The 12208-nt window shown below is 42.2% G+C and overlaps 1 protein-coding gene across 3 annotated transcripts in view; it reads left to right on the top strand.

Annotated features, from left to right (window-relative positions):
- The window catches only part of bbox1 (gamma-butyrobetaine hydroxylase 1), a 346924-nt gene that overhangs the window by 193647 nt on the left and 141069 nt on the right, over window positions 1-12208 (top strand). For all 3 annotated transcript variants that reach the window (XR_015760109.1, XM_087996317.1, XM_087996316.1), the window contains exon 6: window positions 6852-7048. Coding sequence is in view for 2 of the 3 variants with exons in the window: in XM_087996317.1 (XP_087852443.1) it covers window positions 6852-7048 (197 nt within the window). In the remaining variant the exon portion in view is untranslated. The remainder of the gene's footprint in view (window positions 1-6851; window positions 7049-12208) is intronic.

The raw sequence follows: 12208 nt of genomic DNA, 5'->3' as shown, positions 1-12208 counted from the left end.
GGACCCAGCACTGACCCTTGTGGCACACCACTGGTTGCAGGCCTCCAGTCTGAAAATCAACCCTCCACCACCACTCTCTGTCTTCTATCTTCAAGCCAGTTCTGTATTCAAGTGGCTAGTTCTCCCTGTATTCCATGTAATCTAACCTTGTTAATCAGTTACCATGAGGAATCTTGCCAAATGCCTTACTGAAGTCCATATAGATCATGTCCACCATTCTGCATCATCAATCCTCTTTATTACTTCTTCAAAAAAACTCAATCAAGTTCGTGAGACATTTTTTCCCATGCACAAAGCCATGTTGACTATCCCCAATCAGTCCTTGCATTTCTAAATGCTTGTACATCCTGTCCCTCAGGATGCCCTCCAACACCTTGCCCACCACTGATATCAGGGTCACCAGTCTGTAATATCCTGGCCTTTTCTTATCTTTCGTAAAAAGTGGCACCACATTATCCAACCTCCAGTCTTATGGCACCTCACCTGTGACTATCGATGATACAAATATCTCAGTAAAGGGCCCAGCAATCCCTTCCCTAGCTTCCTAACAGAGTTCTTGCGTATCAGGGGATTTATCCCCTTGTATGCATTTCAAGACTTCCAGCACCCCCTCCTCTGTAATATGGATATTTTTAAAGATGTCACTATCTATTTTCCTACATTCTATACCTTTCATGGCCAAACACTGATGCAAAATACATTTTTAATAACTCCCCCATCTCCTGTGTTTCCACACATAGGCTGCCTTGCTGATCTCTGATCAGGTCCCAGAGATTTATCCACCTTTATGTGTTATAAGACGTCCAGCACAACCCCTGTAATATTGACATTTTTTGAGATAATGCTATTTATTTTCCAGTGTTTTAAATCTTCCCTATCCTTCTCCATGTTAACACTGATGCAAAATACTTGTTTAGTTTTTCACCCATCTCTTGTGGTTCCACACAAAGGCAGCATTGCTGATCTTTAAATGGCCATATTCTCTCCCTAGTTACCCTAATGTATTTGTAGCATCCCTTTGGATTTTCCTTAACTCTATTTGCCAGAGCTATCTCATGTCCCCTTTTTACCCTCCTGATTTCCCTCAAATATATTCCAAATGCTTTTATACTCTTCGCAGGATTCACTCAATCCCTGCTGTCAAACCTGAAGTATGCTTTCTTCTTTTTCTTGATCAAAACCTCAATTTCTCTCGTCATCCAGCATTCCCAACACCTACCAGCCTTGCCCTTCACACTAGCATGAACATTCTGTCACTGGACTCTCATTATCTCATTTTCCAGCTATCCCTTGACCTGGGAATATCCACCTCCAATCAATTTTTGAAAGTTCTTGCCTAATACTGTTAAAATTGGTCTTTATCCAATTCAGAACTTTCACTTTTAGATGGGTCTGTCCTTTTCCATCACTATTTCAAATCTAATAGTTTTATGGTCACTGACCCCAAAGTTCTCCCTGACTGCCACCTCAGTCACCTGTCCTGCCTTATTTCCCAAGAATAGGTCAAGCTTTGCACCTTCTGTAGTAGATACGTCCACATACTGAATCAGAAATTTTTCTTCTGCACATTTAACAAATTCCTGTCCATCCAAATCCTTAACATTATGGCAGTTCCACTCTCTGTTTGGGAAAGTTAAAATCCCCTACCATAGTCATCGTATTATTCTTACAGATAATTGAGATCTCCTAACAAATTTGTTTCTCAATTTCCCTCTGTCTATCGGGGGTACTATAGTATAATCCCAATAAGGTGATCATTTCTTTCTTATTTCTCAGTTCCACCCAAATAACGTATTCCCAGGAATATCCTCCCTAAGCACATCCATAATGTTATCCCTAATCAAAAACACTATTCCCCCCTCCTCTTTTGCTCCCTATCTATCCTTCCCAAAGCAGCTGTACCCTGGAACATTAAGCTGCCAGTCCTGTCTATCCTTGAGCCAAGTCAGTGTAATTGCTATGATATCCCAGTCCCTTCTTCCTAACCAAGGCCTCAGTTCAACTGACTTACCTGTTAGATCTCTTGCATTGAAAAAATGCAGTTTAATTTATCAGTCCTACATCAATCTCTGCTTTGTTCCTGCCAGCCCTGACTGTTTGACTTACACCTTTTTGCAACTATATCAATGTCAGACTGCTGTCTTTCCTCACTATTTCCCTGGGTCCCACCAAACTCCACCCCAGACTCATCCCCCAAACCCCACATTAATCTAAATCCTCACAAGCAGTTCTAGCAAATCTCCACGCCAGAATACTAATCCCTTTCCAATTCCCCTTGCAATCTGTCCTTCTTATAAAAGTCACTTCTACCCCAATAGACATTCCAATGATCCAAGAATCCTTCTCCACTGCACCAGCTCTTCAGCCACGCATTCATCTGCTCTATCCTCCTATTCCTACCCTCACTAGCTTGTGGCATGGGGAGTTATCCAGCTATTACTACGCTCGAGGACTTCCTTTTTAAACTCCTGCCTAACTTCCAATATTCTCTCCTCAGAATCTCATCCTTTTCGCTTCCTATGTTGTTAGTTCCAATGTGTACAACAATGTCCTGGTAATCCCTCTTGCCTTTGAGAATATTCTGCACCATGCCCGAGATATCCTTGATCCTGGCACCAAGGAGGCAGCACACCATTCTGATGTCTCACTGTTGAACGCAAAATCCTCTGTCTGTGCATCTGACTGGACAGTCCCCTATCACTATCGACTGCTTATAACCTGGCATACTCCTCGTTACATTATAGCCAGTCTCAGTAGCAGAACCCTGGCTGTAGTGCTGCATTCCCCTGAAAGTCCATCATCCCCTACATTTTCCAAAACAGCATACTTGTTTGAGATGGGGATAGCCATAAGAGATTCTTGCCCAACCTGCATCCCTCTCCGATCTTTACTGGAAGTCACCCATTTACTTGACTGTATCTTTTAGTTTATCTTCCTTCCTGTAACTGCTATCCATCACACCCCCAGCTCCTGTAAATACCTCATTGCCTGTAACTGCCATTCCAACCGATCCATGCAATATAATAGGATTCGCAACCAAGCACACTTCCTACACACATAATCACCAGTAATATGGAAATTCTCCCTAATCTCCCACATTTGACAGAAGAGCACATCACTCTACTAAGAGCCATCTTTACATCTTAACAATCTACAGACACAGAAAATAGCAGTCTTACTGCTGTAAAAACACTGCTGCAGGCTAACTTAGTACCTTTATTGTGTATTTTTAAAGTTTAGTCACGAGGCAGATCTCAATAAAAACATATAATAAAAAAGAACCCACTCTACTCACTACTGTAGATTTACATTAATGATTCGGATGTGAACATAGGAGGCATGGTTAGTAATTTTGTAGATAACACCAAAACCGGAGGTGTAGTAGACAGCGAGGAGGGTTACCTCAGGTGCAATAGGGTCTTCAACAGATGGGCCAATGGGCCAAGGAGTGGCAGATGGAATTTAATTTAGATAAATGTGAGATGCTGCTGTTTGGAAAAGCAAATCAGGGCAGGACTTATACACTTAATGTTAAGATCCTGGGAAGTGTTGCTGAACAAAGAGACCTTGGAGTGCAGGTTCATAGTTCCTTGAAAGTGAAGTCACAGGCAGATAGGATAGTGAAGAAAGCGTTTGGTATGCTTTCCTTTATTGGTCAGTGCATTGAGTATCAGGGTTGGGAGGTCATTTTGTGGCTGTACAGGACATTGGTTAGGCCACTTTTGGAATATTATGTGCAATTCTGGCCTCCCTCCTATTGGGAAGATGTTTTGAAACTTGAAAGAGTTCAAAAGAGATGTACAAAGATGTTGCCATGGTTGTAGGGTTTGAGCTACAGGGAGAGACTGAATAGACTGGGGCTGTTTTCCTTGGAGCATCAGAGGCTGAGGGGTGACCTCATAGAGGTTTATAAAATCATGCGGGGCATGAATAGGAAAAATAGGCAAGGTCTTTTCCCGGAGGTCGGGGAGTCCAGAACTAGAGGGCATAGGTTTGGGGTGAAAGGGGAAAGATATAAAAGGGACCTAAGGGGCAATGTTTTCATGCAGAGGTGGTGCCTTTATGGAATGAGCTGTCACGGGTAATGGTGGAGCTGGTGCGATTGGAACATTTAAAAGCCATCTAGATGGGTATATGAATAGAAAGGGTTTATAGGACTATGGGCAAAATACTGGCAAATGGGACTAGTCTTGGTTAGTATATCTGGTCTCCATGGATGGGTTGGACCAAAGGGTTTGTTTCCATGCTGTATGTCTCTATGATTTTAGAAGAGATTTGAGGATTTGTTTTTACCTTATGGTGGTAGGTATATGAAATGTGCTGCCTGAGAGGGTGATGGAGGAACATTTAGATTAGATTAGATTACTTACAGTGTGGAAGCAGGCCCTTCGGCCCAACAAGTCCACACCGACCCTCCGAAGAGTAAACCACCCAGACCCATTCCCCTACATTTACCCATTCACCTAATACTACAGGCAATTTAGCATGGCCAATTCACCTAACCTGCACATTTTTGGACTGTGGGAGGAAACCGGAGCACCCGGAGGAAACCCACGAAGACACGGAGAGAATGTGCAAACTCCACACACACAGTTGCCTGAGGGGGTAATTGAACCCGGGTCTCTGGCGCTGTGGGGCAGCAGTGCTAACCACTGTGCCACCATGCCGCCCCTGCGGCATCCAGATGAGTACTTAAATTGCCACAGTATGGTAGACTGTGAGCAGGTAAATGGGAGTAGTGTAGCTTGATGTTATTTGGTCAGTATGGACGTAGTCGGCCTGTTTCTATGCTATATAACTCTATGACTCTCTAAAGCTCTTACATTACATTACATTAATTGTGCACTCATAATGATTTATCAGTTATTAATGCAGAGCCTGTTTCTTGGGTGCTAAGCCTTTCATGATACACCTGTCTGGTGTAAACAGAACTGAAGTAATACTACACTTACCTACATTAAGACAAAACAAAATGTTGTCCAAGCCCTCTAACATCAAAATCAAGCAGCAATCTAATGAATGGGAATAAACTGCCAGCACGTATACACATTCTTGGAAGACCTGTATGCTTGTACCTATGTTAGAGCTAGGTTTGAGAAAGATCATCCAGGTCACTTATCTCATTGCTGTTTGTGGGACCTTGCTGTGCACACCTTAGCTGCCACATTTACTACCTCACCACAGCATCTGCATTTCAAAACATGACAGATACTTTGTGATATCTTGAAAGTGGTTAAAGATACCATGCATCACAAGGTCTCAGCAAGGTCTACAGACTGATCTTCAGAAACAAGTTCTAATAATATTGTTTAAAAATAATGATGTTCAATTTTTTTAATACATTGCAGTTGATCTGACTCTATTGTAATCCTAACTTCTACACCAAATAATAATTCTGAATGCATTTGCTCAATGTAGACAGGGAAATCTTCTGCCATAAGGTTTCCCACTGATTGATTTTGTCACATTTTATGCATTGACAAATGTTTCCCCTTGTGAGGACGTCAAAAACATAAACACTGTAAATATTCTCATTTCATTAAAAATGGTGTGGACTTTGTTTGTAATGATGCAACTATCTGTGTGCTGGCAACTATTAATGATGAATACAATGGTTGCATTGAACATTGTAGAGATGACAATACCTCAAGTGATTGATTACAGAATCCCTGATGTTTTCCAAGTTCAGATTTTTCTTTTCTAGCAACAGAGCATGAGTTGCCATATATGCAGTGCAAATGCTTAGAAATATGCCATACTTTAAATAAACAACAATATTCCATAGTTTGTATGTCAATCTGAAACAGTGTGACTATCACCATCATCAAACAATAGCACTCACAGGCATCTGGTCAGCTAAAGTTTTCTCTCCCAAAGCCACCAGAGATCTCAGGGTTCAACATTTCCACAATTGATGGGAGTTGCTCCCAGAAGGGTTGATTTTAACTCTTGCTGCCTGTTGGAAACCAGACCAGTGAGCAATCAAAAATAACAAGTGAAAATAACCCACTCCTTTCCCATTTGGATTCGGCATATATGCAATTTGAGTTAAAGTAGTAAGTCAGGGCTCAAACCATTATTTAAACAAAGGCGCAAGAGAGGAGAATTGGTATTGCCTTCCCTATCAGGTGAGAGGTGCCCTTTTAGAGGTTTCTCAAATCATGAGGGACATAGATAACGTGAATAGCAAGGATCTTTTCCCTAGAGTGGGAGAGTTCAAAACTAGGGAGCATATCTTTCAGGTGAGAGGCGAAAGTTTTAAAAATGACACGAGGGGCAATTTTTTTCACACACAGAATGGTTTGTGTGTTAAGTGAACTGCCAGAGGAAGTGGCGGATGCAGGTATGGTTACAACATTTAAGAAACATTTGGATAAGTACATAAATAGGAAAGATTAGGAGGGATATGGGCCAAACACAGGCAATTGCAACTAGTTTAGTTTGGGAACATGGTCAGTATGGACTAGTTGGACCAAAGGGTCTGTTTCCATGCTGAATGACTCTATGCCTCTATAACTGCCAGAAACAGGAACCAGGTCAGAAACAAATAAGTATCAGTAAAGAAAAATAGTCCATTTTAGATATTCTTGAGTAGGATTCCTCCTATGTGCCCCATAATGAATAGTAATGAATATAGGAGCTGCGAGTTAGCCCATTATTTTTAATAGCTTCACACAAGAGGTAATAAAATCTCATGTCCCACTGTCTATCTCTAACATGTTGGTTAAGAAATAGCTGGGGCAAGGAGCCTTGTAATTCCTACAAAGTGTACAATAACCCCAGAGCAAAGTATGGCTGCACCTCTGCTTATACAAGCTACAATGTGCACATTCACTTGTTTCTTGTCCCAGATTCAGCTTCTTCACTGCATAAAACCAGCAGAAATTGGAGGTGAAACACAAATAGTGGATGGATTCCATGTCGCCAATCAACTGAGACAACTGAATCCTGAAGCATTCCGAATCCTGACATCTATTTTGGTTGATTTCACTGACTCTGGAGTCGATTACTGTGATTTCTCTCTCCAATCCAAACATAGAATAATCGAGTGAGTATAAAAGCAAGCAAATGAATTTCCAGCATGTCGATGTGTCTCCAAAACATTAGAAAAAAATTACAGTAGTCTTTTGCCTCTCAGTTCACTGTCAGAGTGGTGTCAGAACAACATGACCACCTGCCAATTCCTTGGCATATTTCCATTATATCTTCATGCCAGGACCTTGTTTCAGTTGAGGCCCTCCATAAGGAGGCTACCTCTGGGGTTGAGCAGGCCGCAGAGAGGCAGGTCTGGTGCTACTGCAGCACAAAATTGGCAGCAACACCTCAGAGGACCAGGCCAGCCATAGATTAAATGAGTGCCAACATTTACTTACACTGCTCTGTGAGAAGGAAAATTTCTCAAAGTTGTTATATCAGGACATCTGGTGGACATTCAGGCTCTGATTTCTGTTGGATGCATACATCACACTTTAAACTTTTGCTATAAATTCTGTGTCTTATACACCACAACCACCCAATGAAGGATCAACGCTCCGAAAGCTAGTGCTTCCAATTAAACCTGTTGGTGTTGTGATTTTTAACCTTCTCCAAAATAGGCAGCCTAACCCAAATGGAAGGATGAATCAGTCTGAACACAGTCAGAAGGGAGTTCAAATTTTATTTATCACTGAGAAAATGTCTTTGAAATAAATCGGGCAAAGATTTGGGTAATGCCTCCAAGTAAAATTACCCAAGTGTTTTCAAAAAGGAGTCTTGGATATCATGCATGACAGCTGCATGTCACTAAGTAGCTGAGGGTGGAACTTTTCCATTTTGTTAAAGTGGAGAGGCCATTGTATTAGGTAGTGATTAACACGTCCTATCAACTACCAAGAAAATTCACCCATAGGTACATAGCAATTAGTTCCTAAAGAGCTGACAAGTGAATGTGGGCAATTTTCTCAGCAAAACTCAGGCCTCAACACTGTCCTCCTAGGTTGCCAGCCAATCAGAGATTAGTTTTACATAGAATCCTTACAGTGTGGAAACTGGGTATTTGGCCCATCAAATCCACTCCGACCCTCTGAAGAACATGCATTGATCCAGTGGCGTAATGGATAACCCGTCTGACTTCGGCAGAGTAGATTGTAGGTTCAAGTCCTCCCTGACTCAAGTGCCATGCACTTTAAAAGGGGTGACACAGTGGCTCAGTGATTAGCACTGCTGCCTCACAGCGCCAGAGACCTGGGATCAATTCCCCCTTGGGCAACTTTCTGTGGCAATTCTCCCCGTGTCTGCGTGGGTTTCCTCCGGGTGCTCTGGTTTCCTCCCATAATTCAAAGATGTGCAGGTCAGGTGAATTGGCCATGCTAAGTTCCCCTTAGTGTTAGGTGCATTAGTCAGGGGTGAATGTAGGGGAATGGGTCTGGGTGGGTTGCTCTTTGGAGGGTCGGTGTGGACTTGTTGGGACGAGGGGCCTGTTTCCACACTGTAGGGAATCGAATCTAATCTAACCTAATCATAACATCTCGCCCAGACCCAGACCTCATTCCTGTAACCCTGCGTCTCTCATAGCTAATCCATCTAGCCTGCATATTCCTGGGCTATGGGAGGAAACCAGAGCACTCAGAGGAAACTCAGATAGACGCAGGGAGAATGCGTAAACTCTACACAGACAGTTGCCCGAGGGTGAAATTGAAGCTAGGTCACTGTTGCTAAGAGACAGGAGTGCTGACCACTGAGCCATAGTGCCACCCAGCTTTTGGGCCCTAAAGTCTGCCAGCTAGCAGCTACTCCTTGGGGATCCAGCTGCAAGAACTCAAGTATTAATTAAGTAATTTTTATACATTTTACACGCCTCTTGTGGGGTGGGGGTGGGCATGGATTTGCAAGAAAAGAAGAATCAGAGACTAGGCCAGGGGTCATCTTTTTTTCTGCCATTTCCTGCTGCTACCTGCCTCCAGATTGAGGCAATTGAAGTAGCTTCCACCTAGCAGACAAATGAGAAACAAAAACAGAAACTGCTGCAGGAACTCAACAGTTGTGGCAGCATTTATGGAGAGAAAGCCAAGTTACCATTTCAGGTCCAGTGACCTTTCAAGGGTCATTAACTCCTCAAGAGTCACTGCACCTGAAGCATTAACTCTGTTTTTGTTCCACAGACGCTGCCAGACCTGCTGAGTTTCTCCAACAATTTCTGTTTTATGTATATTTTCAGCATCCACATTTCTTTGTTTCATTTGGGGATGTGGGCATCACTAGCTGGGCCAGAATTTATTGCCCATACCTGGTTGACCTTGAGAAGGTAGTGGTGAGCTGTCTTATTGAACCACTGCAGTCCATGTGCTGTCCAATGCCATTAAGGAGAGAGTTCCAGGATTCTGACCCAGTGACAATAAAAGAACAGCAGTTTATTTCCAAGTTAGAATGGTGGGTGGTCTGCAGAGGAACTTGCAGGGGTGGTGTTCCCATATCTGTTGCCTTTGTCCTTCTAACTAGTGTGGGTTATATAAGGTGCTGTCTAAGGAGTGTTGGTGAATTTCTGCTCTATATCTTGTAGATAATACATATTGCTGCTGCTGTGCATCGGTGTGGGGTGACCAAATGTTTGTGGATGTGGTGGCAGTCAAGCAAATTGCTTTATCTTGGATGCTGTCAAGCTTCTTGAGTGTTGTTGGAGGAGCACACATCCAGGCAAGTGGGGAGTATTCCATCACACTCCTGACTTGTGCCTTGTACATAGTGGTCAGATCATGTTGACCCTCGAGAGAAACTCACCCTGGCAATGGGTCCACTTCAGGACTTCTTTCTGCAATGAAGCTTTTATGATGCACTTATTATGTAATCCCTCTTCACTGCCTTCTTTCTTTTTTGCACTGTACAAATGGCAGCTAATGTCCATCTCCAATAATAGAGAATGTAACTATCTTCACTTAGTTTGCGATTGTCATCAGCATCACTAAGCTTCATTTACTCATGCATATTCAATTTTGTTATTCATCACCAAATCCCCCACTATCAACATCCTAGTGCTTACCATTGAACAGAAACTGAACTGGACAGCCACATAACTAACTACAAGGGTTATTCAGAGGCTGGGGTGGTGTTCCCACATATATGTTGCCTTTGTTCTTCTGGATACTGTGGGTTGTGTAATATGCTGTCTAAGGAGTGTTGGTGAATTTCTGCTCTATATCTTGTAGATAATACACATGTAACACAGTGACATACAACTCACCTCTATCTCCCTAAAGTCTGTCCAAGACACAAGCTAAGAGTCTATAGAATAGGTGGTGACTAACACGCTTAATTAAAAGCTAATAGACAATACATTGGCAAGCCCAAGTTTCTTACTTTTATCAGGCACCTTAACACCGGTACGTCAACACTGAGGTTGCTGGCCAGTCAGCAGCTAATAGCTTCTGAGTCCTAAGGATCAGTAGTTGAGATCTACTTTAGAGGGGTTGCAACATCAGAAAGATGTGATGTTTTTACCTTCTTGGGATGGGTGTTGCAGGGAGAGGAGGTTTTAGAGACTCAGAGGCAAGGATGAGCTTTCAAAGGCAACCCACTTGCACACTATCCAAGGCCCCCAATTGTACCTCATTTGAAGCAATTGGAGGCCTACCCCAAAATTCAGCAGGATAGTCTTCCTAATTCCCCAGTCAGAAAACTAGCCACCATTCTCATTCATCAAAGAGGCAGGTGATTGGAGAGGTGGTGAGTTGAGCTCTATAATTGATCACTTAAGGGCTATGATTGCTACTGTGTCAAGACAGTTACTTTGGACATTTTTCACTATGCATTTAATTACAGAAGTGTTGATAACTTTCTCTTTAGGTCAACTTGCTCAATTCCTTCTCCTTCTCGCCATCTCTCTCACTATTCCAAGGAGGGAAACATTCACCCATTGTTTCAAAATAAAACATTTCCCATTGATGGTAACATCTCTCAGTGGGTCATTAGTCATTTGTACTCCCTCCTGCAGCAAGCTGTGGAGACTGGATCATTGAATACATTCAAGGCTGTTAGACAATTTTTTATCTATGGAAGCAAGTCCACAATCATAACTTCCATGATATTATGTATGTCATAATAGGCCATCACTTCTTATGTTTTGACACCAGCCATTGGTAACCTGGGAGGAAATCCAAGCCACCATCTCAACTAATGCAGCAGCATGAGGGAAAATGATCAATTGATAAGCTATATCCCAGGACTATCTGCTCTTCCAATCTGCCAAGTTCAATCATTATGCTGAAGTTCACTTGTTCTTGGCTCACGTCCCAGTTGGGATGCCTCATGGTAATAGAACATCTCTCTTCTATTGGATTGGGGAAGGATAATGTCTAGACCAAAATTCAGCAGAGCTGGATGTACTGTAATTATCTGCTGGAATGCATTTTGAGGCATTTCAACTCAGTCTGGCTGGTAGAAACTGAATGAGGGGAGTGGAGTAGTGGGCAGTGGGAATTTAAAATTATAGGAGCAACATTTGGCAACTGAATCCACTGCCTTTGGAGGCAAAATACTTGACCCATGATGGCAAAGTTTTGTTTAAGTGTAGATTTTGATTGAGTTCTCAGCAATGACAGTTAGCCTGTCATGCCAAATCTGACGTAGAAGGAGCTCATAGGCCAGAAAAAGATCAAGACAGGTTATTTTTTAAATATTTCTACTTGTGGTCCACATATTATGTTTGCTATGAAGGAACTGCTCAGAGAAAAAATATAATTTGTCTATCTATTCCTTTCCGAGAGTGTGGTGCTGGAAAACACAGCAGGTCAGGCAGCATCCGAGGAGCAGGAGAATCGATGTTTCGGGCATAAGCCCTTCATCAGCATCTGCAGTCCTCACTTTCTCCTGTTTGTTTTTCCCCAAGCTCATTTCTGCATCATGGCTATTCAGGGGACATTGAGAATTTTGTATTGTCATATAAACTAATTGTGATACACATGTGGTGTTTTTGTCGAAGTTCTAAACTGAATTTAGCTTCTTTAAAATCAAACCATCCTTACTCTCTGAAAACTGACTTTGTTAAATCTCCAATATTGCTGTATCAGGTTACTTCGCCTGGGCCAGATTTACAAAGGATATGCCAAGTTACTAAATTCAAACAAACAAAACTCAAGATGTGTTTGATGAGAAGCTTTTTTTAAAAATGTAACCGATATAAATTTTTGTGCTCATTTCTCAGTTTTTATCCTGTTGAAATTGGAGTATGTGTCAT

The sequence above is a fragment of the Chiloscyllium plagiosum genome, unplaced genomic scaffold (genome assembly GCF_037043375.1).
Source record: "Chiloscyllium plagiosum isolate Xiang-an unplaced genomic scaffold, Cpla_swu_hap1 HiC_scaffold_18, whole genome shotgun sequence".
Taxonomy (NCBI): domain Eukaryota; kingdom Metazoa; phylum Chordata; class Chondrichthyes; order Orectolobiformes; family Hemiscylliidae; genus Chiloscyllium; species Chiloscyllium plagiosum.
Note: the sequence above shows the minus strand (reverse complement) of the source record. Positions and strands in the feature narration are given on the sequence as shown.